The sequence below is a fragment of the Oncorhynchus nerka genome, linkage group LG4, assembly GCF_034236695.1.
Source record: "Oncorhynchus nerka isolate Pitt River linkage group LG4, Oner_Uvic_2.0, whole genome shotgun sequence".
Classification (NCBI taxonomy): domain Eukaryota; kingdom Metazoa; phylum Chordata; class Actinopteri; order Salmoniformes; family Salmonidae; genus Oncorhynchus; species Oncorhynchus nerka.
The window spans coordinates 96,990,323-97,017,763 of NC_088399.1; the positions used below are offsets into that span (position 1 = coordinate 96,990,323).

Here is a 27,441-nt window from a genome sequence, read left to right on the forward strand (position 1 = left end):
GAACTGTGGAGCTGTCCTACTATGTAGAGAACTGTGGAGCTGTCATATTATGTAGAGAACTGTGGAGCTGTCCTACTATGTAGAGAACTGTGGAGCTGTCATATTATGTAGAGAACTGTGGAGCTGTCCTATTATGTAGAGAACTGTGGAGCTGTCATATTATGTAGAGAACTGTGGAGCTGTCCTACTATGTAGAGAACTGTGGAGCTGTCATATTATGTAGAGAACTGTGGAGCTGTCATATTATGTAGAGAACTGTGGAGCTGTCATATTATGTAGAGAACTGTGGAGCTGTCCTACTATGTAGAGAACTGTGGAGCTGTCATATTATGTAGAGAACTGTGGAGCTGTCATATTATGTAGAGAACTGTGGAGCTGTCATATTATGTAGAGAACTGTGGAGCTGTCATACTATGTAGAGAACTGTGGAGCTGTCATATTATGTAGAGAACTGTGGAGCTGTCCTATTATGTAGAGAACTGTGGAGCTGTCATATTATGTAGAGAACTGTGGAACTGTCATATTATGTAGAGAACTGTGGAGCTGTCATATTATGTAGAGAACTGTGGAGCTGTCATATTATGTAGAGAACTGTGGAGCTGTCATACTATGTAGAGAACTGTGGAGCTGTCATATTATGTAGAGAAACTGTGGAGCTGTCATATTATGTAGAGAACTGTGGAGCTGTCATATTATGTAGAGAACTGTGGAGCTGTCATATTATGTAGAGAACTGTGGAGCTGTCATATTATGTAGAGAACTGTGGCTCTGTCATACTAGAGAACTGTGGAGCTGTCCTACTATGTAGAGAACTGTGGAGCTGTCATATTATGTAGAGAACTGTGGAGCTGTCATATTATGTAGAGAACTGTGGAGCTGTCATATTATGTAGAGAACTGTGGAGCTGTCATATTATGTAGAGAACTGTGGAGCTGTCATATTATGTAGAGAACTGTGGAGCTGTCATATTATGTAGAGAACTGTGGAGAACTGTGGAGCTGTCCTACTATGTAGAGAACTGTGGAGCTGTCATATTATGTAGAGAACTGTGGAGCTGTCATATTATGTAGAGAACTGTGGAGCTGTCATACTATGTAGAGAACTGTGGAGCTGTCCTACTATGTAGAGAACTGTGAAGCTGTCATATTATGTAGAGAACTGTGGAGCTGTCTGAACTGTGGAGCTGTCATATTATGTAGAGAACTGTGGAGCTGTCATATTATGTAGAGAACTGTGGAGCTGTTATATTATGTAGAGAACTGTGGAGCTGTCATATTATGTAGAGAACTGTGGAGCTGTTATATTATGTAGAAAACTCTGGAGCTGTTATATTATGTAGAGAACTGTGGAGCTGTCATACTATGTAGAGAACTGTGGAGCTGTCATACTATGTAGAGAACTGTGGAGCTGTCATATTATGTAGAGAACTGTGGAGCTGTCATATTATGCAGAGAACTGTGGAGCTGTCATATTATGTAGAGAACTGTGGAGCTGTCATATTATGTAGAGAACTGTGGAGCTGTCCTATTATGTAGAGAACTGTGGAGCTGTCATATTAGAGAACTGTGGAGAATTATGTGGAGAACTGTGGAGCTGTCATATTATGTAGAGAACTGTGGAGCTGTCATATTATGTAGAGAACTGTGGAGCTGTCATATTATGTAGAGAACTGTGGAGCTGTCATATTATGTAGAGAACTGTGGAGCTGTCATACTATGTAGAGAACTGTGGAGCTGTCATATTATGTAGAGAACTGTGGAGCTGTCCTACTATGTAGAGAACTGTGGAGCTGTCATATTATGTAGAGAACTGTGGAGCTGTCATATTATGTAGAGAACTGTGGAGCTGTCATACTATGTAGAGAACTGTGGAGCTGTCATATTATGTAGAGAACTGTGGAGCTGTCATACTATGTAGAGAACTGTGGAGCTGTCATATTATGTAGAGAACTGTGGAGCTGTCATATTATGTAGAGAACTGTGGAGCTGTCATATTATGTAGAGAACTGTGGAGCTGTCATATTATGTAGAGAACTGTGGAGCTGTTATATTATGTAGAGAACTGTGGAGCTGTCATATTATGTAGAGAACTGTGGAGCTGTTATATTATGTAGAGAACTGTGGAGCTGTTATATTATGTAGAGAACTGTGGAGCTGTCATACTATGTAGAGAACTGTGGAGCTGTCATATTATGTAGAGAACTGTGGAGCTGTCATATTATGTAGAGAACTGTGGAGCTGTCATATTATGTAGAGAACTGTGGAGCTGTCATATTATGTAGAGAACTGTGGAGCTGTCATATTATGTAGAGAACTGTGGAGCTGTCATATTATGTAGAGAACTGTGGAGCTGTGTCATATTATGTAGAGAACTGTGGAGCTGTCATATTATGTAGAGAACTGTGGAGCTGTCATATTATGTAGAGAACTGTGGAGCTGTCATACTATGTAGAGAACTGTGGAGCTGTCATATTATGTAGAGAACTGTGGAGCTGTCCTACTATGTAGAGAACTGTGGAGCTGTCATATTATGTAGAGAACTGTGGAACTATGTGGAACTGTGGCTGTCCTATTATGTAGAGAACTGTGGAGCTGTCATATTATGTAGAGAACTGTGGAGCTGTCATATTATGTAGAGAACTGTGGAGCTGTCATATTATGTAGAGAACTGTGGAGCTGTCATATTATGTAGAGAACTGTGGAGCTGTCTGTCAGCTGTCATATTATGTAGAGAACTGTGGAGCTGTCCTACTATGTAGAGAACTGTGGAGCTGTCATATTATGTAGAGAACTGTGGAGCTGTCATATTATGTAGAGAACTGTGGAGCTGTCATATTATGTAGAGAACTGTGGAGCTGTCATATTATGTAGAGAACTGTGGATCTGTCATATTATGTAGAGAACTGTGGCTCTGTCATACTATGTAGAGAACTGTGGAGCTGTCTACTATGTAGAGAACTGTGGAGCTGTCATATTATGTAGAGAACTGTGGAGCTGTCATATTATGTAGAGAACTGTGGAGCTGTCATATTATGTAGACTGTGGAACTATGTAGGAACTGTGGAGCTGTCATATTATGTAGAGAACTGTGGAGCTGTCATACTATGTAGAGAACTGTGGAGCTGTCATATTATGTAGAGAACTGTGGAGCTGTCCTATTATGTAGAGAACTGTGGAGCTGTCATATTATGTAGAGAACTGTGGAGCTGTCCTACTATGTAGAGAACTGTGGAGCTGTCATATTATGTAGAGAACTGTGGAGCTGTCATATTATGTAGAGAACTGTGGAGCTGTCATATTATGTAGAGAACTGTGGAGCTGTCATACTATGTAGAGAACTGTGGAGCTGTCATATTATGTAGAGAACTGTGGAGCTGTCATATTATGTAGAGAACTGTGGAGCTGTCATATTATGTAGAGAACTGTGGAACTGTCATATTATGTAGAGAACTGTGGAGCTGTCCTATTATGTAGAGAACTGTGGAGCTGTCATATTATGTAGAGAACTGTGGAGCTGTCATACTATGTAGAGAACTGTGGAGCTGTCATATTATGTAGAGAACTGTGGAGCTGTCATACTATGTAGAGAACTGTGGAGCTGTCATATTATGTAGAGAACTGTGGACTGTGGAGCTGTCATATTATGTAGAGAACTGTGGAGCTGTCATATTATGTAGAGAACTGTGGAGCTGTCATATTATGTAGAGAACTGTGGAGCTGTCATATTATGTAGAGAACTGTGGAGCTGTCATATTATGTAGAGAACTGTGGAGCTGTCATATTATGTAGAGAACTGTGGAGCTGTCATATTATGTAGAGAACTGTGGAGCTGTCATATTATGTAGAGAACTGTGGAGCTGTCATACTATGTAGAGAACTGTGGAGCTGTCATATTATGTAGAGAACTGTGGAGCTGTCCTATTATGTAGAGAACTGTGGAGCTGTCATATTATGTAGAGAACTGTGGAGCTGTCATATTATGTAGAGAACTGTGGAGCTGTCATACTGTGGAACTGTCCTACTATGTAGAGAACTGTGGAGCTGTCATATTATGTAGAGAACTGTGGAGCTGTCATATTATGTAGAGAACTGTGGAGCTGTCATATTATGTAGAGAACTGTGGAGCTGTCATATTATGTAGAGAACTGTGGAGCTGTCATATTATGTAGAGAACTGTGGAGCTGTCATATTATGTAGAGAACTGTGGAGCTGTCATATTATGTAGAGAACTGTGGAGCTGTCATATTATGTAGAGAACTGTGGAGCTGTCATATTATGTAGAGAACTGTGGAGCTGTCATATTATGTAGAGAACTGTGGAGCTGTCATATTATGTAGAGAACTGTGGAGCTGTCATATTATGTAGAGAACTGTGGAGCTGTCATATTATGTAGAGAACTGTGGAGCTGTCATATTATGTAGAGAACTGTGGAGCTGTCATATTATGTAGAGAACTGTGGAGCTGTCATATTATGTAGAGAACTGTGGAGCTGTCATATTATGTAGAGAACTGTGGAGCTGTCATATTATGTAGAGAACTGTGGAGCTGTCATATTATGTAGAGAACTGTGGAGCTGTCTATGTAGAGAACTGTGGATCATATTATGTAGAGAACTGTGGAACTGTCATATTATGTAGAGAACTGTGGAGCTGTCCTATTATGTAGAGAACTGTGGAGCTGTCATATTATAGAGAACTGTGGAGCTGTCATACTATGTAGAGAACTGTGGAGCTGTCATATTATGTAGAGAACTGTGGAGCTGTCATACTATGTAGAGAACTGTGGAGCTGTCATATTATGTAGAGAACTGTGGAGCTGTCATATTATGTAGAGAACTGTGGAGCTGTCATATTATGTAGAGAACTGTGGAGCTGTCATATTATGTAGAGAACTGTGGATCTGTCATATTATGTAGAGAACTGTGGCTCTGTCATACTATGTAGAGAACTGTGGAGCTGTCCTACTATGTAGAGAACTGTGGAGCTGTCATATTATGTAGAGAACTGTGGAGCTGTCATATTATGTAGAGAACTGTGGAGCTGTCATATTATGTAGAGAACTGTGGAGCTGTCATATTATGTAGAGAACTGTGGAGCTGTCATATTATGTAGAGAACTGTGGAGCTGTCATATTATGTAGAGAACTGTGGAGCTGTCATATTATGTAGAGAACTGTGGAGCTGTCATACTATGTAGAGAACTGTGGAGCTGTCATATTATGTAGAGAACTGTGGACTGTGGAGCTGTCATATTATGTAGAGAACTGTGGAGCTGTCATACTATGTAGAGAACTGTGGAGCTGTCATATTATGTAGAGAACTGTGGAGCTGTCATATTATGTAGAGAACTGTGGAGCTGTCATATTATGTAGAGAACTGTGGAGCTGTCATATTATGTAGAGAACTGTGGAGCTGTCATACTATGTAGAGAACTGTGGAGCTGTCATATTATGTAGAGAACTGTGGAGCTGTCATATTATGTAGAGAACTGTGGAGCTGTCATATTATGTAGAGAACTGTGGAGCTGTCATATTATGTAGAGAACTGTGGAGCTGTCATATTATGTAGAGAACTGTGGAGCTGTCATATTATGTAGAGAACTGTGGAGCTGTCATATTATGTAGAGAACTGTGGAGCTGTCATATTATGTAGAGAACTGTGGAGCTGTCATATTATGTAGAGAACTGTGGAGCTGTCATATTATGTAGAGAACTGTGGAGCTGTCATATTATGTAGAGAACTGTGGAGCTGTCATATTATGTAGAGAACTGTTATATTATGTAGAGAACTGTGGAGCTGTCATATTATGTAGAGAACTGTGGAGCTGTCATACTATGTAGAGAACTGTGGAGCTGTCATATTATGTAGAGAACTGTGGAGCTGTCATACTATGTAGAGAACTGTCATATTATGTAGAGAACTGTGGACTATGTAGAGAACTGTGGAGCTGTCATATTATGTAGAGAACTGTGGAGCTGTCATACTATGTAGAGAACTGTGGAGCTGTCATATTATGTAGAGAACTGTGGAGCTGTCATATTATGTAGAGAACTGTGGAGCTGTCATATTATGTAGAGAACTGTGGAGCTGTCATATTATGTACTGTGGAGCTGTCATATTAGAGAACTGTGGAGCTGTCATATTATGTAGAGAACTGTGGAGCTGTATATTATGTAGAGAACTGTGGAGCTGTCATATTATGTAGAGAACTGTGGAGCTGTCATATTATGTAGAGAACTGTGGAGCTGTCATATTATGTAGAGAACTGTGGAGCTGTCATATTATGTAGAGAACTGTGGAGCTGTCATATTATGTAGAGAACTGTGGACTGTCATATTATGTAGAGAACTGTGGAGCTGTCATATTATGTAGAGAACTGTGGAGCTGTCATATTATGTAGAGAACTGTGGAGCTGTCATATTATGTAGAGAACTGTGGAGCTGTCATATTATGTAGAGAACTGTGGAACTGTCCATATTATGTAGAGAACTGTGGAGCTGTCATATTATGTAGAGAACTGTGGAGCTGTCATATTATGTAGAGAACTGTGGAGCTGTCATATTATGTAGAGAACTGTGGAGCTGTCATATTATGTAGAGAACTGTGGAGCTGTCATACTATGTAGAGAACTGTGGAGCTGTCATATTATGTAGAGAACTGTGGAGCTGTCATATTATGTAGAGAACTGTGGAGCTGTCATATTATGTAGAGAACTGTGGAGCTGTCATATTATGTAGAGAACTGTGGAGCTGTCATATTATGTAGAGAACTGTGGAGCTGTCATATTATGTAGAGAACTGTGGAGCTGTCATATTATGTAGAGAACTGTGGAGCTGTCATATTATGTAGAGAACTGTGGAGCTGTCATATTATGTAGAGAACTGTGGAGAATGTAGAGAACTGTGGAGCTGTCATATTATGTAGAGAACTGTGGAGCTGTCATATTATGTAGAGAACTGTGGAGCTGTCATATTATGTAGAGAACTGTGGAGCTGTCATATTATGTAGAGAACTGTGGAGCTGTTATATTATGTAGAGAACTGTGGAGCTGTCATACTATGTAGAGAACTGTGGAGCTGTCATATTATGTAGAGAACTGTGGAGCTGTCATATTATGTAGAGAACTGTGGAGCTGTCATATTATGTAGAGAACTGTCATACTATGGAGAACTGTGTCATATTATGTAGAGAACTGTGGAGCTGTCATATTATGTAGAGAACTGTGGAGCTGTCATATTATGTAGAGAACTGTGGAGCTGTCATATTATGTAGAGAACTGTGGAGCTGTCATATTATGTAGAGAACTGTGGAGCTGTCATATTATGTAGAGAACTGTGGAGCTGTCATATTATGTAGAGAACTGTGGAGCTGTCATATTATGTAGAGAACTGTGGAGCTGTCATATTATGTAGAGAACTGTGGAGCTGTCATATTATGTAGAGAACTGTGGAGCTGTCCTACTATGTAGAGAACTGTGGAGCTGTCATATTATGTAGAGAACTGTGGAGCTGTCATATTATGTAGAGAACTGTGGAGCTGTCATATTATGTAGAGAACTGTGGAGCTGTCATATTATGTAGAGAACTGTGGAGCTGTCATATTATGTAGAGAACTGTGGAGCTGTCATACTATGTAGAGAACTGTGGAGCTGTCATACTATGTAGAGAACTGTGGAGCTGTCATATTATGTAGAGAACTGTGGAGCTGTCATATTATGTAGAGAACTGTGGAGCTGTCATACTATGTAGAGAACTGTGGAGCTGTTATATTATGTAGAGAACTGTGGAGCTGTCATATTATGTAGAGAACTGTGGAGCAGTCATTATGTAGAGAACTGTGGAGCTGTCATATTATGTAGAGAACTGTGGAGCAGTCATTATGTAGAGAATTGTGGAGCTGTTATATTATGTAGAGAACTGTGGAGCTGTCATATTATGTAGAGAACTGTGGAGCTGTCATATTATGTAGAGAACTGTGGAGCTGTCATATTATGTAGAGAACTGTGGAGCTGTCATATTATGTAGAGAACTGTGGAGCTGTCATATTATGTAGAGAACTGTGGAGCTGTCATATTATGTAGAGAACTGTGGACTGTCATATTATGTAGAGAACTGTGGAGCTGTCATATTATGTAGAGAACTGTGGAGCTGTCATATTATGTAGAGAACTGTGGAGCTGTCATATTATGTAGAGAACTGTGGAGCTGTCATATTATGTAGAGAACTGTGGAGCTGTCATATTATGTAGAGAACTGTGGAGCTGTCATATTATGTAGAGAACTGTGGAGCTGTCATATTATGTAGAGAACTGTGGAGCTGTCATTATTATGTGGAGCTGAGAACTGTGGAGCTGTCATATTATGTAGAGAACTGTGGAGCTGTCATATTATGTAGAGAACTGTGGAGCTGTCATATTATGTAGAGAACTGTGGAGCTGTCATATTATGTAGAGAACTGTGGAGCTGTCATATTATGTAGAGAACTGTGGAGCTGTCATATTATGTAGAGAACTGTGGAGCTGTCATATTATGTAGAGAACTGTGGAGCTGTCATATTATGTAGAGAACTGTGGAGCTGTCATATTATGTAGAGAACTGTGGAGCTGTCATATTATGTAGAGAACTGTGGAGCTGTCTGTCATATTATGTAGAGAACTGTGGAGCTGTCATATTATGTAGAGAACTGTGGAGCTGTCATATTATGTAGAGAACTGTGGCTCTGTCATATTATGTAGAGAACTGTGGAGCTGTCCTACTATGTAGAGAACTGTGGAGCTGTCATATTATGTAGAGAACTGTGGAGCTGTCATATTATGTAGAGAACTGTGGAGCTGTCATATTATGTAGAGAACTGTGGAGCTGTCATATTATGTAGAGAACTGTGGAGCTGTTATATTATGTAGAGAACTGTGGAACTGTGGAGCAGTCATTATGTAGAGAACTGTGGAGCTGTTATATTATGTAGAGAACTGTGGAGCTGTCATATTATGTAGAGAACTGTGGAGCTGTCATATTATGTAGAGAACTGTGGAGCTGTCATATTATGTAGAGAACTGTGGAGCTGTCATATTATGTAGAGAACTGTGGAGCTGTCATATTATGTAGAGAACTGTGGAGCTGTCATATTATGTAGAGAACTGTGGAGCTGTCATATTATGTAGAGAACTGTGGATCTGTCATATTATGTAGAGAACTGTGGCTCTGTCATACTATGTAGAGAACTGTGGAGCTGTCCTACTATGTAGAGAACTGTGGAGCTGTCATATTATGTAGAGAACTGTGGAGCTGTCATATTATGTAGAGAACTGTGGAGCTGTCATATTATGTAGAGAACTGTGGAGCTGTCATATTATGTAGAGAACTGTGGAGCTGTTATATTATGTAGAGAACTGTGGAGCTGTCATATTATGTAGAGAACTGTGGAGCAGTCATTATGTAGAGAACTGTGGAGCTGTCATATTATGTAGAGAACTGTGGAGCAGTCATTATGTAGAGAATTGTGGAGCTGAATATGAGAACTGTGGAGCTGTCATATTATAGAGAACTGTGGAGCTGTCATACTATGTAGAGAACTGTGGAGCTGTCATATTATAGAGAACTGTGGAGCTGTCATATTATGTAGAGAACTGTGGAGCTGTCATACTATGTAGAGAACTGTGGAGCTGTCATATTATGTAGAGAACTGTGGAGCTGTCATATTATGTAGAGAACTGTGGACATATTATGTGGAGCTGTGGAGCTGTATTATGTAGAGAACTGTGGAGCTGTCATATTATGTAGAGAACTGTGGAGCTGTCATATTATGTAGAGAACTGTGGAGCTGTCATATTATGTAGAGAACTGTGGAGCTGTCATATTATGTAGAGAACTGTGGAGCTGTCATATTATGTAGAGAACTGTGGAGCTGTCATATTATGTAGAGAACTGTGGAGCTGTTATATTATGTAGAGAACTGTGGAGCTGTCATATTATGTAGAGAACTGTGGAGCTGTCATATTATGTAGAGAACTGTGGAGCTGTCATATTATGTAGAGAACTGTGGAGGTCATATTAGTAGAGAACTGTGGAGCTGTCATATTATGTAGAGAACTGTGGAGCTGTCATATTATGTAGAGAACTGTGGAGCTGTCATATTATGTAGAGAACTGTGGAGCTGTCATACTATGTAGAGAACTGTGGAGCTGTCATATTATGTAGAGCACTGTGGAGCTGTCATATTATGTAGAGAACTGTGGAGCTGTCATATTATGTAGAGAACTGTGGAGCTTTAAGGATATGGATCTTATTTCAGTGGTTCAGATAACAAGCTTGATGGTAGATGACCATGTGACGTGACTAGCAACATCCCAGGGAAATGTATAAGTTCCATTTAGCAGACATTGCTTATCCAGTAGTGGGGGCAAACATTTCCGTATAGATGACCCCAGCAGGGAGAAACGTAGAGACAAACACCGTTCACTCACAAGTGGCTCCTGGAGGAAGTTGGGGAATCCAACCGAGCAAGAGGAGGTCGTGCCCGGCACGGCCAGAGACTTGGGCCTCTGGGTGGAGGAGAGACGAGAGTCCAGTCCCCTGTGGTGCCTGAAGCCCTGGTCGTCCCTGTAAACAGACTGGAGGTGGTGTCTCAACAGCTGCTCCTCTCTGGATGCCTATTTAGGTGAGATTAGTTGTAATTATAGTCATTTTAGTGGATTCTTGTTTAACATAAACAATAACTACCTTAGTTTCAAAGAATCCTTATTGGAAATAAAAACCGAAGTTATGTTTTGTCATGAACGTAGCAGTCTGTAATTAAAAGTTGGACACTGTAACTTAAAGCAGAAAATAAATGTACTTGATCAGCTGGGGTTGTAAAAGTAAAAACAAGCCTCACCGCCAGTTCTGAGACATGTACCTTAGCTCCATCGTGGTTGGCTAGAGGGGTCTCTCCGTCGATGGGGGGGATGACGACCACATCTGGTTGGCTGTCACGACCTTGTCCTCCAGAGCCGTTCAGGAGCTTGGAAGGAAGTTGGTACGCAGACCCACTGTGCAGGTCTAGAAGGAGAACGGTGGGAAAACATGGTATCACCTCATTTGAATATGACAAAAGATCGTACCGTTGATTTTACTTCTTAAATGACAAGGTGGCTAAGGCTATTCGTTCAGTACAGATCCCATTTTATTCAGTGAACCCACAAAACCCTGGAACGTTGTTGGTTCGCGGGGACTTCGTAAAGTGAAGCTCAGTACAATCCATCCGCTACATACGTACCCAGCTCTCTCTGGACCTGCTGGGGTATGCCCATGATAGTTGTCCTCCTGCTCCTGTTCTTCCCCTTCTCTAGTCTTTTCACTGGGTTCAGAGGCTTGAACGTGGAGCCTGAGAGAAGAGGGTTTAGAGGAGGATGAAAGATAAGACAAGTGGATTTATGAGTAAAGATGTGATGCGGGTTTAAATGCACTTTAAAAGTTTGATTTGATTCGAAGGGATGACAGGAGAGATGAAGAGGGAGGAGAGTTAATATATTATATACAATATTGAGAATCACAGTCGGATTCAATAGTGAACGATTGGAATAGTGTTTGGGAGAAGATTTTCAAAGAGAAGGACAGAAATGTGTTGGATTTAGGGCTGTGACGGTCATGGGATTTTGGATGAATGGTAATTGGCCAACCAAATGACTACGGCCTCCGTAATAAGCGTTCGAAATAGCAAAACCACAACAAAGAAGACGTATTTTTTCCTCTCCTAACCCGGTGCTGCCGTAGATTACATTTGTTTGTGCTTCTGCTGACGGGACGGTCGTTTAGGAGCGAAGTTTCATCCTGTTCATTTAAGAGGCTGTGTTACCACAGAAACGGACTCTACCGCACAAACGGCTGACCGTCCCGTCTTCAGTCAACAGTTATGACTGTTATTTTTTATTCTCACGGCGTAACATGGTAACATGGCTATATGGTCATTTTGCCAGCCCTAGTTGGAATGGTTTAGGCTTCAGGAACTCAGAGGGTCTGGTTGTAAATTACAATGAGATTCAGTGAGAGGGAATCAGTGGGTATTATGGGATTCAGAGCCTTGCCCCCAAGCTGGGCCATACCAAGAAGAGGCAGAGCACTATTTGGATGGTAGAGACATTCCAAGACAGTAACAAACTACAGCTCTGTGTGTGTGTGTGTGTGTGTGTGTGTGTGTGTGTGTGTGTGTGTGTGTGTGTGTGTGTGTGTGTGTGTGTGTGTGTGTGTGTGTGTGTGTGTGTGTTCGCGCGTGCATGCATGCGTGTGTGTTTTGACTATTCTTTGTGTGTAACGAGATCCTCTGGTTTTGTCGACAGGTCTAAACAGAATCTAACCACAGTAGACAGTAGAGACCCAGTAGACAGTAGAAACCCAGTAGACAGTAGAGACCCAGTAGACAGTAGAGACCCAGTAGACAGTAGAAACCCAGTAGACAGTAGAAACCCAGTAGACAGTAGAAACCCAGTAGACAGTAGAAACCCAGTAGACAGTAGAAACCCAGTAGACAGTAGAAACCCAGTAGACAGTAGAAACCCAGTAGACAGTAGAAACCCAGTAGACAGTAGAGACCCAGTAGACAGTAGAAACCCAGTAGACAGTAGAGACCCAGTAGACAGTAGAAACCCAGTAGACAGTAGAGACCCAGTAGACAGTAGAAACCCAGTAGAGATAGAAGAGACCCAGAAGAGACCCAGAAGAGACTCAGTAGAGACAGAAGAGACTCAGTAGAGACAGAAGAGACTCAGTAGAGACAGTAGAGACTCAGTAGAGACCCAGTAGAGACCCAGAAGAGACCCAGTAGAGACCCAGAAAAGACCCAGTAGAGATAGAAGAGACCCGGTAGAGACCCAGAAGAGACCCAGTAGAGACCCAGTAGAGACCCAGTAGAGACCGAGAAGAGACCGAGAAGAGACCCAGTAGACAGTAGAGACCCAGTAGAGATAGAAGAGACCCAGTAGAGACCCAACAGAGAGACAGTAGAGACCCAGTAGAGACAGAAGATACCCAGTAGAGACAGAAGAGACCCAGTAGAGACAGACGAGACCCAGTAGAGACAGAAGAGTCCCAGTAGAGACTTAATAGACCCAGTAGAGACAGAAGAGACCCAGTAGAGACCCAACAGAGAGACAGTAGAGACCCAGTAGAGACAGAAGATACCCAGTAGAGACAGAAGAGACCCAGTAGAGACAGACGAGACCCAGTAGAGACAGAAGAGTCCCAGTAGAGACAGAAGAGACCCAGTAGAGACTCAACAGAGAGACAGTACAAACCCAGTAGAGACAGAAGATACCCAGTAGAGACAGAAGAGACCCAGTAGAGACTCAACAGAGAGACAGTACAAACCCAGTAGAGACAGAAGATACCCAGTAGAGACAGAAGAGACCCAGTAGAGACTCAACAGAGAGACAGTACAAACCCAGTAGAGACAGAAGAGTCCCAGTAGAGACAGAAGAGACCCAGTAGAGACAGAAGAGACCCAGTAGAGACTCAACAGAGAGACAGTACAAACCCAGTAGAGACCCAGTAGAGCACACACACAGACACACACATACAGACACGCACACACACACACACACACACACACACACACACACACACACACACACACACACACACACACACACACACACACACACAGACACAAAAAACGATCTTGTCCTTTACCTTGGCGCGTGAGCACGGGTCTCGTGGACATGGCCGACGATGCAGCGGAGGTCGCCGCGGTAACAGAATTCCCGGCGGTGCTTCCGGACTCCTGACATCCATCCCAGTGGTTGGAGCTGACATCCTGTTCTGGCTGCAGAGAGGGATTACAGGAGTGGGTGTTAGGGAAACAAGGTATTCCGTCTCTGTGTCTCTGTGCAGAAGCTGTTGTCTGCTCCGGTCTCTTAGTCCTTGATTAGCCACATAAGATTGCTTTAAATGAACCACTACTTACGAGGCCACTCTGGTCATCCTGAAAGCCCACTCCATTATTATATTCTGATGGAGAAACAAAAAAAGGTTATTCAATCACAGATAAATCCATACAAGGGTAGCTCCAACAACGACATTTAACCATCTGGAGTTGAACCCCAGTGATATGGTCTGAGTACAAATCTTCATATTGTATACTGTTTAGAGTGTGTAGTATTCACCCTCTTGTAGAGAGTAGTGAGAACATACAGGGCATTCGGGGAACTATTCAGACCCCTTCACTTTTTCCCACATTTTGTTTACGTTGCAGCTTAATTGTAAAATGGATTAAAACAACTTAAAAATATATCTACACACGATACCCCAGTGTAAGGAGCAACGCTAGAGATGAGAAGCAAATACAGGGAGTGAACATTTACCTGGGAAAACGGACATCAAACCAAAACAAGAACATCATCTGAACAGGGGCAACAAAACGACATAACGACAATAATTCTGACACAGGGAACAAACTGAGGAGCACACAGATATAGAGGAGGGTGGGGGGTAATCAACAAGGTAATGAGAGTCCAGGTGAGTCCAAAATACCTGTGTGTTTTATTTTTATTTGATTTTATTTCACCTTTATTTAACCAGGTAGGCCAGTTGAGAACACCTTTATTTAACCAGGTAGGCCAGTTGAGAACACCTTTATTTAACCAGGTAGGCCAGTTGAGAACACCTTTATTTAACCAGGTAGGCCAGTTGAGAACCAGTTATCATTTACAATTGCGACCTGGCCCAAGATAAAGCAAAGCAGTTCGACACAAACAACAACACAGAGTTACACATGGAATAAACAAACGTACAGTCAATAACACAATAGAGAAAAATTAAAGTCTATATACAGTGTTTGCAAATGGCATGAGGAGGTAAGGCAATAAATAGTCCATAGTAGCAAAGTAATTCCAATTTAGCAGATTAACACTGGAGTGATAGATGAGCAGATGATGATGATGTATAAGTAGTGATACTGGTGTGCAAAAAGGTAAATAAAAACAGTATGGGGATGAGGTAGGTAGATTGGGTGGGTGGGCTATTTACAGATGGGCTATGTACAGCTGCAGCGATCGTTTAGCTGCTCAGATAGCTGACGTTTAAAGTTAGTCAGGGAAATAAAAGTCTCCAGCTTCAGTGATTTTTGCAATTAGTTCCAGTCAGTGGCAGCAGAGAACTGGAAGGAAAGGCAGCCAAAGGAGGTGTTGGCTTTGGGGATGACCAGTGATGATGTAATGATGGTGACAGGTGTGCATAATGAAGGAGACGCGGGAGCAGGCGTGACACCCATAATGACAAGCAAAAAACCCAGAAATACCACATTTACATTTAATACCTTTATTTACATAATTATTCAGACCCTTTGCTATGAGACTTGAGCTCTGGTGCATCCTGTTTCCATTGATTATCCTTGAGATGTTTCTACAACTTGGAGTCCACCTGTGGTGAATTCAATTGATCGGACATGATTTGGAAAGGCACACACCTGTCTATATAAGGTCCAACAGTTGACCGTGCAAGTCAGAGCAAATACCAAGTCATGAGGTCGAAAGAATTGTCCGTAGATTGAAGCCACTCCTCAGTAAAAGGCACATGACAGCCTACTTGGAGTTTGCCAAAAGGCACCTAAAGACTCACAGACCATAAGAAGCAAGATTCTCTGGTCTGATGACACCAAGATTGAACTCTTTGGCCTGAATGCCAAGCGTCACGTCTGGAGGAAACCTGGCACCATCCCTACGGTGAAGCATTGTGGTGGCAGCATCATGCTGTGTGGATGTTGTCAGTGGCAGGGACTGGGAAACTAGTCGGGAAAGAGGGAAAGATGAACGGAGCAAAGTACAGAGAGTTTCTTGACAAAAAGTTGCTCCAGAGAGCTCAGGACCTCGTCAGGATCAAGGGAAAGATGAACGGAGCCAAGTAAAGAGAGATCCTTGACTTCAGACTGGGGTGAAGGTTCACCCTCCCGTGTCTCAGTGTGTAGTGTGTAGTGTCACTACCTTCTTGTTGTAGTATCTGTAATCCGTGTAGTGTGTAGTGTGTAGTGTGTAGTGTGCAGTGTGTAGTGTGCAGTGTGTAGTGTGCAGTGTGTAGTGTGTAGTGTCACTACCTTCTTGTTGTAGTATCTGTAACCCCTCCCGTGTCTCAGTGTGTAGTGTCACTACCTTCTTGTTGTAGTATCTGTAACACCTCCCGTGCCTCAGTGTGCAGTGTGTAGTGTGTAGTGTGTAGTGTGCAGTGTGTAGTGTGCAGTGTGCAGTGTGCAGTGTCACTACCTTCTTGTTGTAGTATCTGTAACACCTTCCGTGTCTCAGTGTGTAGTGTCACTACCTTCTTGTTGTAGTATCTGTAACTCCTCCCGTGCCTCAGTGTGTAGTGTGCAGTTTGTAGTGTGTAGTGTGTAGTGTGTAGTGTGCAGTGTGCAGTGTGCAGTGTCACTACCTTCTTGTTGTAGTATCTGTAACTCCTCCCGTGCCTCAGTGTGTAGTGTCACTACCTTCTTGTTGTAGTATCTGTAACCCGTGTAGTGTGTAGTGTCACTACCTTCTTGTTGTAGTATCTATAACCCGTGTAGTGTGTAGTGTGTAGTGTGTAGTGTGTAGGGTGCAGTGTGTAGTGTGCAGTGTGTAGTGTGTAGTGTGTAGTGTGCAGTGTGTAGTGTGCAGTGTGTAGTGTGTAGTGTGCAGTGTGTAGTCTGCAGTGTGCAGTGTGTAGTGTGCAGTGTGTAGTGTGCAGTGTGCAGTGTGGAGTGTGTAGTGTGTAGGGTGCAGTGTGTAGTGTGCAGTGTGTAGTGTGCAGTGTGTAGTGTGCAGTGTGCAGTGTGTAGTGTGCAGTGTGCAGTGTGTAGTGTGTAGTGTGCAGTGTGTAGTGTGCAGTGTGTAGTGTGCAGTGTGCAGTGTGTAGTGTGCAGTGTGTAGTGTGTAGTGTGCAGTGTGTAGTGTGCAGTGTGTAGTGTGCAGTGCGTAGTGTGTAGTGTGCAGTGTGTAGTGTGTAGTGTGCAGTGTGCAGTGTGTAGTGTGCAGTGTGTAGTGTGCAGTGTGTAGTGTACAGTGTGCAGTGTGTAGTGTGTAGTGTGTAGTGTCACTACCTTCTTGTTGCAGTATCTTTAACCCCTCCCGTGCCTCAGTGTGCAGGTCCTCTAGGTACTGAGGGCGACTGCCCTCGATAAACACATTCTCCTGGTAGTGTGAGGAGGAGGCTGTGTAGTGAACTGTCAACCTCTTCTGCTCATCCTGACCCTTAGGACCAGCTAGAGAGAGAGAGAGAGAGAGAGAGAGAGAGAGAGAGAGAGAGAGAGAGAGAGAGAGATGAATGAAAACAATGTACTGAGCAAATGTCAAATTGGCTTTTTACCAAATTACCGTACAACAGACCATGTATTCACCCTGCACACCCTAATTGACAACCAAACAAACCAAAACAAAGGCAAAGTCTTCTTATGCTTTGTTGATTTCAAAAAAGCCTTCGACTCAATCTGGCATGAGGGTCTGCTATACAAACTGATGGAAAGTGGTGTTGGGGGTAAAACACACGACATTATAAAATCCATGTACACAAACAACAAGTGTGCGGTTAAAATTGGCAAAAAACACACATTTCTTCACACAGGGTCGTGGGGTTAGACAGGGATGCAGCTTAAGCCCCACGCTCTTCAACATATATATCAACGAATTGGCGAGGGCACTAGAAAAGTCTGCAGCACCCGGCCTCCCCCTGCTAGAATCCGAAGTCAAATGTCTGCTGTTTGCTGATGATCTGGTGCTTCTGTCACCAACCAAGGAGGGCCTACAGCAGCACCTAGATCTTATGCACAGATTCTGTCAGACCTGGGCCCTGACAGTAAATCTCAGTAAGACCAAAATAATGGTATTCCAAAACTGGTCCAGTCACCAGGACCACAAATACAAATTCCATCTAGACACTGTTGCCCTAGAGCACACAAAAAAACTATACATACCTCGGCCTAAACATCAGCGCCACAGGTAACTTCCACAAAGCTGTGAACGATCTGAGAGACAAGGCAAGAAGGGCATTCTATGCCATCAAAAGAAACATAAATTTCAACATACCAATTAGCATTTGGCTAAAAATACTTGAATCAGTCATAGAGCCCATTGCCCTTTATGGTTGTGAGGTCTGGGGTCCGCTCACCAACCAAGACTTCACAAAATGGGACAAACACCAAATTGAGACTCTGCACGCAGAATTCTTCAAAAATATCCTCCGTGTACAACGTAGAACACCAAATAATGCATGCAGAGCAGAATTAGGCCGATACCCACTAATTATCAAAATCCAGTAAAGAGCCGTTAAATTCTACAACCTCCTAAAAGGAAGCGATTCACAAACCTTCCATAACAAAGCCATCACCTACAGAGATGTGAACCTGGAGAAGAGTCCCCTAAGCAAGCTGGTCCTGGGGCTCTGTTCACAAACACAAACACACACTACAGAGCCCCAGGACAGCAGCACAATTAGACCCAACCAAATCATGAGAAAACAAAAATATAATTACTTGACACATTGGAAAGAATTAACAAAAAAATGCTATTTGGCCCTACACAGAGAGTACACAGCGGCAGAATACCTGACCACTGTGACTGACCCAAAATTAAGGAAAGCTTTGACTATGTACAGACTCAGTGAGCATGAGAAAGGCCGCCGTAGGCAGACATGGCTCTCAAGAGAAGACAGGCTATGTACTCACTGCCCACAAAATGAGGTGGAAACTGAGCTGCACTTCCTAACCTCCTGCCCAATGTATGACCATATTAGAGAGACATATTTCCCTCAGATTACACAGATCCACAAAGAATTCGAAAACAAATCCAATTTTGAAATACTCCCATATCTACTGGGTGAAATTCCACAGTGTGCCATCACAGCAGCAAGATTTGTGACCTGTTGCCACGAGAAAAGGGCAACCAGTGAAGAACAAACACCATTGTAAATACAACCCATATTTATGCTTATTTATTTTATCTTGTGTCCTTTAACCATTTGTACATTGTTAAAACACTGTATATATATAATATGACATTTGTAATGTCTTTATTGTTTTGAAACTTCTGTATGTGTAATGTTTACTGTTAATTTTTGTTGTTTTTCACTTTATATATTCACTTTGTATGTTGTCTACCTCACTTGCTTTGGCAATGTTAACACATGTTTCCCATGCCAATAAAGCCCTTGAATTGAATTGAATTGAGAGAGAGAGACAGAGAGACAGAGAGAGAGAGAGAGAGAGAGAGAGAGAGAGAGAGAGAGAGAGAGACAGAGAGACAGAGAGACAGAGAGAGAGAGAGAGACAGACAGAGAGAGAGACAGAGAGACAGAGAGAGAGAGAGAGAGAGAGAGAGAGACAGAGAGAGAGAGAGACAGAGAGACAGAGACAGAGAGACAGAGAGAGACAGAGAGAGACAGAGAGACAGAGAGAGAGAGAGAGACAGAGAGAGAGAGAGAGACAGAGACAGACAGACAGACAGACAGACAGACAGACAGACAGACAGACAGACAGACAGACAGACAGACAGACAGACAGACAGACAGAGAGAGAGAGAGACAGAGTATTGATCACCAAGAGCGTTATCCAACATCTCTCTATATATACAGTTAATTTGCAAATAAATTCATTAAAAATCCTATAATGTGATTTTCTGGTTTTTTTTTTCTCATTTTGTCTGTCATAGTTGAAGTGTACCTATGATGAAAATTACAGGCCTCTCATCTTTTTAAGTGGGAGAACTTGCACAATTGTTGGCCGACTAAATACTTTTTTGTCCCACTGTATATACTTTTGAAGTTGGAAGTTTACATACATGGAGTCATTAACTTGTTTTTCAATCTATGTATGGTGCTGTTGAGAAGGATAACATATATACAGTTGAAGTTTACATACACTTAGGTTGGAGTCATTAAAACTCGTATTTCAACCACTCCACAAATGTCTTGTCAACAAATTTTGGCCCATTCCTCCTGACAGAGCTGGTGTAACTGAGTCAGGTTTGTAGGCCTCCTTGCTCGCACAGACCTTTTCAGTTCTGTCCACAAATGTTCTGTGTGATGGAGGTCAATCTTGTTTCAATATATCAATATATATATTATCCATTTCCTCAACAACCCCATATATCCCATAAATCAAACAGGGATTTGTGACTGAGGGGTCAGCTGGGCTCTTGGTTGGGATTTGGGCTGGAACCAGCAACCCTGCAGTTACAAGCCAGGTGCCCCCTGTGCCATAAAGACTCAGACCTCTTGGTAGACCTTGTTATATGCTCACACATAGAGGCAACATACACAGTGGTGTGACTGCTTTCTGTTTAGTGACTGGCAACAGGACCTGTATAACAGTGCTTGGCAACACATTACATTAATACAAGCATTAGAGCCCTGTAACATCCTGAGAGTTAATCAGACCAGACTGACTCCCCTTTCTGGTCTTTCATTCCACCCAATACCAGATCACTTCCTACTCCCTCTCGTTCTCCTCCCTCTCGTTCTCCTCCCTCGTTCTCCTCCCTCTCATTCTCCTCCCTCTCGTTCTCCTCCCTCGTTCTCCTCCCTCGTTCTCCTCCCTCGTTCTCCTTGCCCTCTCTCTGGCCTTTCTACCTCTTTACCTTTCCTGACCTCTTAGTCTCTCTCCTTCTCTCTCTCCTTCTCTCTCTCTCTCTCTCTCCTTCTCTCTCTCCTTCTCTCTCTCTCTCTCTCTCTCCTTCTCTCTCTCCTCTCTCTCTCTCTCTCTCTCTCTCTCTCTCTCTCTCTCTCTCTCTCTCTCTCTCTCTCTCTCTCTCCTTCTCTCTCTCTCTCTCTCTCTCTCTCTCTCCTTCTCTCTCTCTCCTTCTCTCTCTCTCTCTCTCTCTCTCTCTCTCTCTCCTCTCTCTCTCTCTCTCCTTCTCTCTCTCTCTCCTTCTCTCTCTCTCTCTCTCCTTCTCTCTCTCTCTCTCTCCTTCTCTCTCTCTCTCTCTCCTTCTCTCTCTCTCTCTCTCTCTCTCTCTCTCTCCTTCTCTCCATCTCTCTCACTCTCTCCATCTCTCTCGCTCTCTCTCTCTCTCTCTCTCCTTCTCTCCATCTCTCTCACTCTCTCCATCTCTCTCGCTTTCTCTCTCTCTCTGTCTCTCTCTCCTTCTCTCCATATCTCTCTCTCCTTCTCCATCTCTCTCTCTCTTTTCCTTCTATCCTCACCATATCTCTCTCTCCTTCTCTCCATATCTCTCCTCTCTCTCTCTCTCTTTTCATTCTCTCCATATCTCTTTCTCTTTCTCTCCTTCTCTCTCTCTGTCTCTCTCTCTCTCAATTCAATTTCAATTCAAGGGGCTTTATTGGCATGGGAAACATATGTTAACATTGCCAAAGCAATGCAAAGCAAGCTCTCTCTCTCTCTCTCTCTCTCTCTCTGTCTCTCTAGTATTTGTTTGGAGGTATGACAATGATATACACTCTGTTCCATCACCAGTCTCTCTATGTATCTCTCTGTTCCATCACTAGTCTCTCTATGTATCTCTCTGTTCCATCACTAGTCTCTCTATGTATCTCTCTGTTCCATCACTAGTCTCTCTATGTATCTCTCTGTTCCATCACTAGTCTCTCTATGTATCTCTCTGTACCATCACTAGTCTCTCTATGTATCTCTCTGTTCCATCACTAGTCTCTCTATGTATCTCTCTGTTCCATCACCAGTCTCTCTATGTATCTCTCTGTTCCATCACTAGTCTCTCTATGTATCTCTCTGTTCCATCACTAGTCTCCAGGTATCTCTCTGTTCCATCACTAGTCTGTCTAGATATCTCTCTGTTCCATCACTAGTCTGTCTAGGTATCTCTCTGTTCCATCACTAGTCTCTCTAGGTATCTCTCTCTGTTCCATCACTATTCTCCCTAGGTATCTCTCTGTTCCATCACTAGTCTACATTGGTATCTCTCTGTTCCATCACTAGTCTCCAGGTATCTCTCTGTTCCATCACTAGTCTCTCTAGGTATCTCTCTGTTCCATCACTAGTCTCTCTAGGTATCCCTCTGTTCCATCACTAGTCTCTCTAGGTATCTCTCTGTTCCATCACTAGTCTCCAGGTATCTCTCTGTTCCATCACTAGTCTCTCTAGGTATCTCTCTGTTCCATCACTAGTCTCCCTAGGTATCTCTCTCTTCCATCACTAGTCTCTCTTGGTATCCCTCTGTTCCATCACTAGTCTCTCTTGGTATCTCTCTGTTCCATCACTAGTCTCCCTAGGTATCTCTCTGTTCCACCACTAGTCTCTCTAGGTATCTCTCTGTTCCATCACTAGTCTCCAGGTATCTCTCTGTTCCATCACTAGTCTCCCTAGGTATCTCTCTGTTCCATCACTAGTCTCCCTAGGTATCTCTCTGTTCCATCACTAGTCTCTCTAGGTATCTCTCTGTTCCATCACTAGTCTCTCTAGGTATCTCTCTGTTCCATCACTAGTCTCCAGGTATCTCTCTGTTCCATCACTAGTCTCCCTAGGTATCTCTCTGTTCCATCACTAGTCTCCCTAGGTATCTCTCTGTTCCATCACTAGTCTCTCTAGGTATCGCTCTGTTCCATCACTAGTCTCTCTAGGTATCTCTCTGTTCCATCACTAGTCTCCAGGTATCTCTCTGTTCCATCACTAGTCTCCCTAGGTATCTCTCTGTTCCATCACTAGTCTCTCTAGGTATCTCTCTGTTCCATCACTAGTCTCTCTAGGTATCCCTCTGTTCCATCACTAGTCTCTCTAGGTATCCCCCTGTTCCATCACTAGTCTCCAGGTATCTCTCTGTTCCATCACTAGTCTCTCTAGGTATCTCTCTCTGTTCCATCACTAGTCTCTCTAGATATCCCTCTGTTCCATCACTAGTTTCCCTAGGTATCTCTCTCTGTTCCATCACTAGTCTCCCTAGGTATCTCTCTGTTCCATCACTAGTCTCCCTAGGTATCTCTCTGTTCCATCACTAGTCTCTCTAGGTATCTCTCTGTTCCATCACTAGTCTCTCTAGGTATCTCTCTGTTCCATCACTAGTCTCCAGGTATCTCTCTGTTCCATCACTAGTCTCCCTAGGTATCTCTCTGTTCCATCACTAGTCTCCCTAGGTATCTCTCTGTTCCATCACTAGTCTCTCTAGGTATCTCTCTGTTCCATCACTAGTCTCTCTAGGTATCTCTCTGTTCCATCACTAGTCTCCAGGTATCTCTCTGTTCCATCACTAGTCTCCCTATGTATCTCTCTGTTCCATCACTAGTCTCTCTAGGTATCTCTCTGTTCCATCACTAGTCTCCAGGTATCTCTCTGTTCCATCACTAGTCTCCCTAGGTATCTCTCTGTTCCATCACAAGTCTCTCTAGGTATCTCTCTGTTCCATCACTAGTCTCTCTAGGTATCCCTCTGTTCCATCACTAGTCTCTCTAGGTATCCCCCTGTTCCATCACTAGTCTCCAGGTATCTCTCTGTTCCATCACTAGTCTCTCTAGGTATCTCTCTCTGTTCCATCACTAGTCTCTCTAGATATCCCTCTGTTCCATCACTAGTTTCCCTAGGTATCTCTCTCTGTTCCATCACTAGTCTCTCTAGGTATCTCTCTGTTCCATCACTAGTCTCCCTAGGTATCCCTCTGTTCCATCACTAGTCTCCAGGTATCTCTCTGTTCCATCACTAGTCTCTCTAGGTATCTCTCTCTGTTCCATCACTAGTCTCTCTAGATATCCCTCTGTTCCATCACTAGTTTCCCTAGGTATCTCTCTCTCTTCCATCACTAGTCTCTCTTGGTATCCCTCTGTTCCATCACTAGTCTCTCTTGGTATCCCTCTGTTCCATCACTAGTCTCCAGCTATATCTCTGTTCCATCACTAGTCTCTCTAGGTAGCTCTCTCTGTTCCATCACTAGTCTCTCTAGATATCCCTCTGTTCCATCACTAGTTTCCCTAGGTATCTCTCTCTGTTCCATCACTAGTCTCTCTAGGTATCTCTCTGTTCCATCACTAGTCTCTCTTGGTATCTCTCTGTTCCATCACTAGTCTCTCTTGGTATCTATCTGTTCCATCACTAGTCTCTCTAGGTATCTCTCTGTTCCATCACTAGTCTCTCTAGGTATCTCTCTGTTTAATCACTAGTCTCCAGGTATCTCTCTGTTCCATCACTAGTCTGTCTTGGTATCTCTCTGTTCCATCACTAGTCTGTCTAGGTATCTCTCTGTTCCATCACTAGTCTCTCTAGGTATCTCTCTGTTCCATCACCAGTCTCTCTTGGCGTGTGAGTATCATTGGCCTCTCACCACACACTCAATGTTTGGGGAACACGCCAATTGAATTTGCATGTGTGTGTGTATTTTTAGTGACCATCTGCTCGGAAGACTTTCCGGTCTTCGACATCTCAGAGAGCTAACCCTGGATTGGCTACTCCCTGGTGTATCTCACCGCATATAGTCCATACGGAAGGAGATAATCTGGACTGACCTGGTGCAGCCTATTCCCTATAGTGCACTAGAGCCCATAAGGCCCTGGTTTGAAGTAGTGCACTACATAGGGAATAGGGTGCCATTTTGGGACACAGATCTGGAATGGTTCTAAGATAAACGTACTGCTGCCTTCTTAAGTAGTGAGGAGACAGAGAGGTTAGAGTAGTGAGGAGACAGAGAGGTTAGAGTAGTGAGGAGTCAGAGAGGTTAGAGTAGCGAGGAGACAGAGTGGTTAGAGTAGTGAGGAGACAGAGAGGTTAGAGAAGTGAGGAGACAGAGAGGTTAGAGCAGTGAGGAGACAGAGAGGTTAGAGCAGTGAGGAGACAGAGAGGTTAGAGTAGTGAGGAGACAGAGAGGTTAGAGCAGTGAGGAGACAGAGAGGTTAGAGTAGTGAGGAGTCAGAGAGGTTAGAGCAGTGAGGAGACAGAGAGGTTAGAGTAGTGAGGAGACAGAGAGGGGCCTTGTGTCTGGCAGGGATACAGGTACAGTCACATTGTGTCTATTAGGGATACAGGTACAGTCACATTGTGTCTATTAGGGATACAGGTACAGTCACATTGTGTCTATTAGGGATACAGGTACAGTCACATTGTGTCTATTAGGGATACAGGTACAGTCACATTGTGTCTATTAGGGATACAGGTACAGTCACATTGTGTCTATTAGGGATACAGGTACAGTCACATTGTGTCTATTAGGGATACAGGTACAGTCACATTGTGTCTATTAGGGATACAGGTACAGTCACATTGTGTCTATTAGGGATACAGGTACAGTCACACTGTGTCTATTAGGGATACAGGTACAGTCACATTGTGTCTATTAGGGATACAGGTACAGTCACATTGTGTCTATTAGGGATACAGGTACAGTCACATTGTGTCTATTAGCGATACAGGTACAGGTGTGTGTTTGTCACCTGAGAGGTGTACTGTTATCACACACACACACACACACACACACACACACACACACACACACACACACACACACACACACACACACACACACACACACACACACACACACACACACACACACACACACACACACACACACACACACCACACTCTAAGAAATACTGGGTTGTTTGGTTGACTCTACTGCTGGGTTGTTTGGTTGACTCTACAGCTGGGTTGTTTGGTTGACTCTACAGCTGGGTTGTTTGGTTGACTCTACTGCTGGGTTGTTTGGTTGACTCTACAGCTGGGTTGTTTGGTTGACTCTACAGCTGGGTTGTTTGGTTGACTCTACTGCTGGGTTGCAGGTGTTGGCTGGTTTTCTTGAGAGACCCTGAACCATCAGAGAAACATAGCCCTGAACCGTCAGAGATTCAGAGCCCTGAACCATCAGATAATCAGAACCCTGAACCATGAGAGAATCAGAACCCTGAACCATGAGAGAATCAGAGCCCTGAACCATCAGAGAAACAGAACCCTGAACCATGAGAGAATCAGAACCCTGAACCATGAGAGAATCAGAGCCCTGAACCATCAGAGAATCAGAGCCCTGAACCATCAGAGAATCAGAACCCTGAACCATCAGAGAATCAGAACCCTGAACCATGAGAGAATCAGAGCCCTGAACCATGAGAGAATCAGAGCCCTGAACCATCAGAGAAACAGAGCCCTGAACCAAGAGGGAATCAGAGCAATGTTTCCATACCAATACTCACTTTATGACCAGAACCACTGTTCCCTGCCTCTATGTGCGTGTTATGACCAGAACCACTGTTACCTGCCTCTGTGTGCGTGCTTGCATGTACAGTGCCTTGCGAAAGTATTCGGCCCCCTTGAACTTTGCGACCTTTTGCCACATTTCAGGCTTCAAACATAAAGATATAAAACTGTATTTTTTGTGAAGAATCAACAACAAGTGGGACACAATCATGAAGTGGAACGACATTTATTGGATATTTCAAACTTTTTTAACAAATCAAAAACTGAAACATTGGGCGTGCAAAATTATTCAGCCCCTTTACTTTCAGTGCAGCAAACTCTCTCCAGAAGTTCAGTGAGGATCTCTGAATGATCCAATGTTGACCTAAATGACTAATGATGATAAATACAATCCACCTGTGTGTTATCAAGTCTCCGTATAAATGCACCTGCATTGTGATAGTCTCAGAGGTCCGTTAAAAGCGCAGAGAGCATCATGAAGAACAAGGAACACACCAGGCAGGTCCGAGATACTGTTGTGAAGAAGTTTAAAGCCGGATTTAGATACAAAAAGATTTCCCAAGCTTTAAATATCCCAAGGAGCACTGTGCAAGCGATAATATTGAAGTGGAAGGAGTATCAGACCACTGCAAATCTACCAAGACCTGGCCGTCCCTCTAAACTTTCAGCTCATACAAGGAGAAGACTGATCAGAGATGCAGCCAAGAGGCCCATGATCACTCTGGATGAACTGCAGAGATCTACAGCTGAGGTGGGAGACTCTGTCCATAGGACAACAATCAGTCGTATATTGCACAAATCTGTCCTTTATGGAAGAGTGGCAAGAAGAAAGCCATTTCTTAAAGATATCCATAAAAAGTGTCGTTTAAAGTTTGCCACAAGCCACCTGGGAGACACACCAAACATGTGGAAGAAGGTGCTCTGGTCAGATGAAACCAAAATTGAACTTTTTGGCAACAATGCAAAACGTTATGTTTGGCGTAAAAGCAACACAGCTCATCCCGCTCAACACACCATCCCCACTGTCAAACATGGTGGTGGCAGCATCATGGTTTGGGCCTGCTTTTCTTCAGCAGGGACAGGGAAGATGGGGCCGAATACTTTCGCAAGGCACTGTATGTGTGAGAGAGAAAGACCGAGTGAAAGCAGGGTTTAAGTTAGATTTATTTATTCATATATATATATTTGATCTTTCTTTAATTAGGCAAGTCAGTTAAGAACAAATTCTTATTTACAATGACGGCCTACCCTAACCAGGACGGACTAGCCTGGACAAACCCTAACCAGGACGACCTACCCCGGACAAACCCTAACCAGGACGGACTAGCCCGGACAAACCCTAACCAGGACGGACTAGCCCAGACAAACCCTA

General features: G+C 43.2%; 1 protein-coding gene across 1 annotated transcript in view; it reads right to left on the reverse strand.

Annotated features, from left to right (window-relative positions):
* Positions 1 to 27,441, reverse strand: part of LOC115128168 (NHS-like protein 3) — a 134,717-nt gene that overhangs the window by 40,664 nt on the left and 66,612 nt on the right. Inside the window, 6 exon segments of the mRNA XM_065018049.1 lie at positions 10,459 to 10,644; positions 10,890 to 11,032; positions 11,250 to 11,357; positions 13,658 to 13,790; positions 13,932 to 13,975; positions 17,034 to 17,195. Of these exon segments, the coding sequence (XP_064874121.1) occupies positions 10,459 to 10,644; positions 10,890 to 11,032; positions 11,250 to 11,357; positions 13,658 to 13,790; positions 13,932 to 13,975; positions 17,034 to 17,195 (776 nt within the window).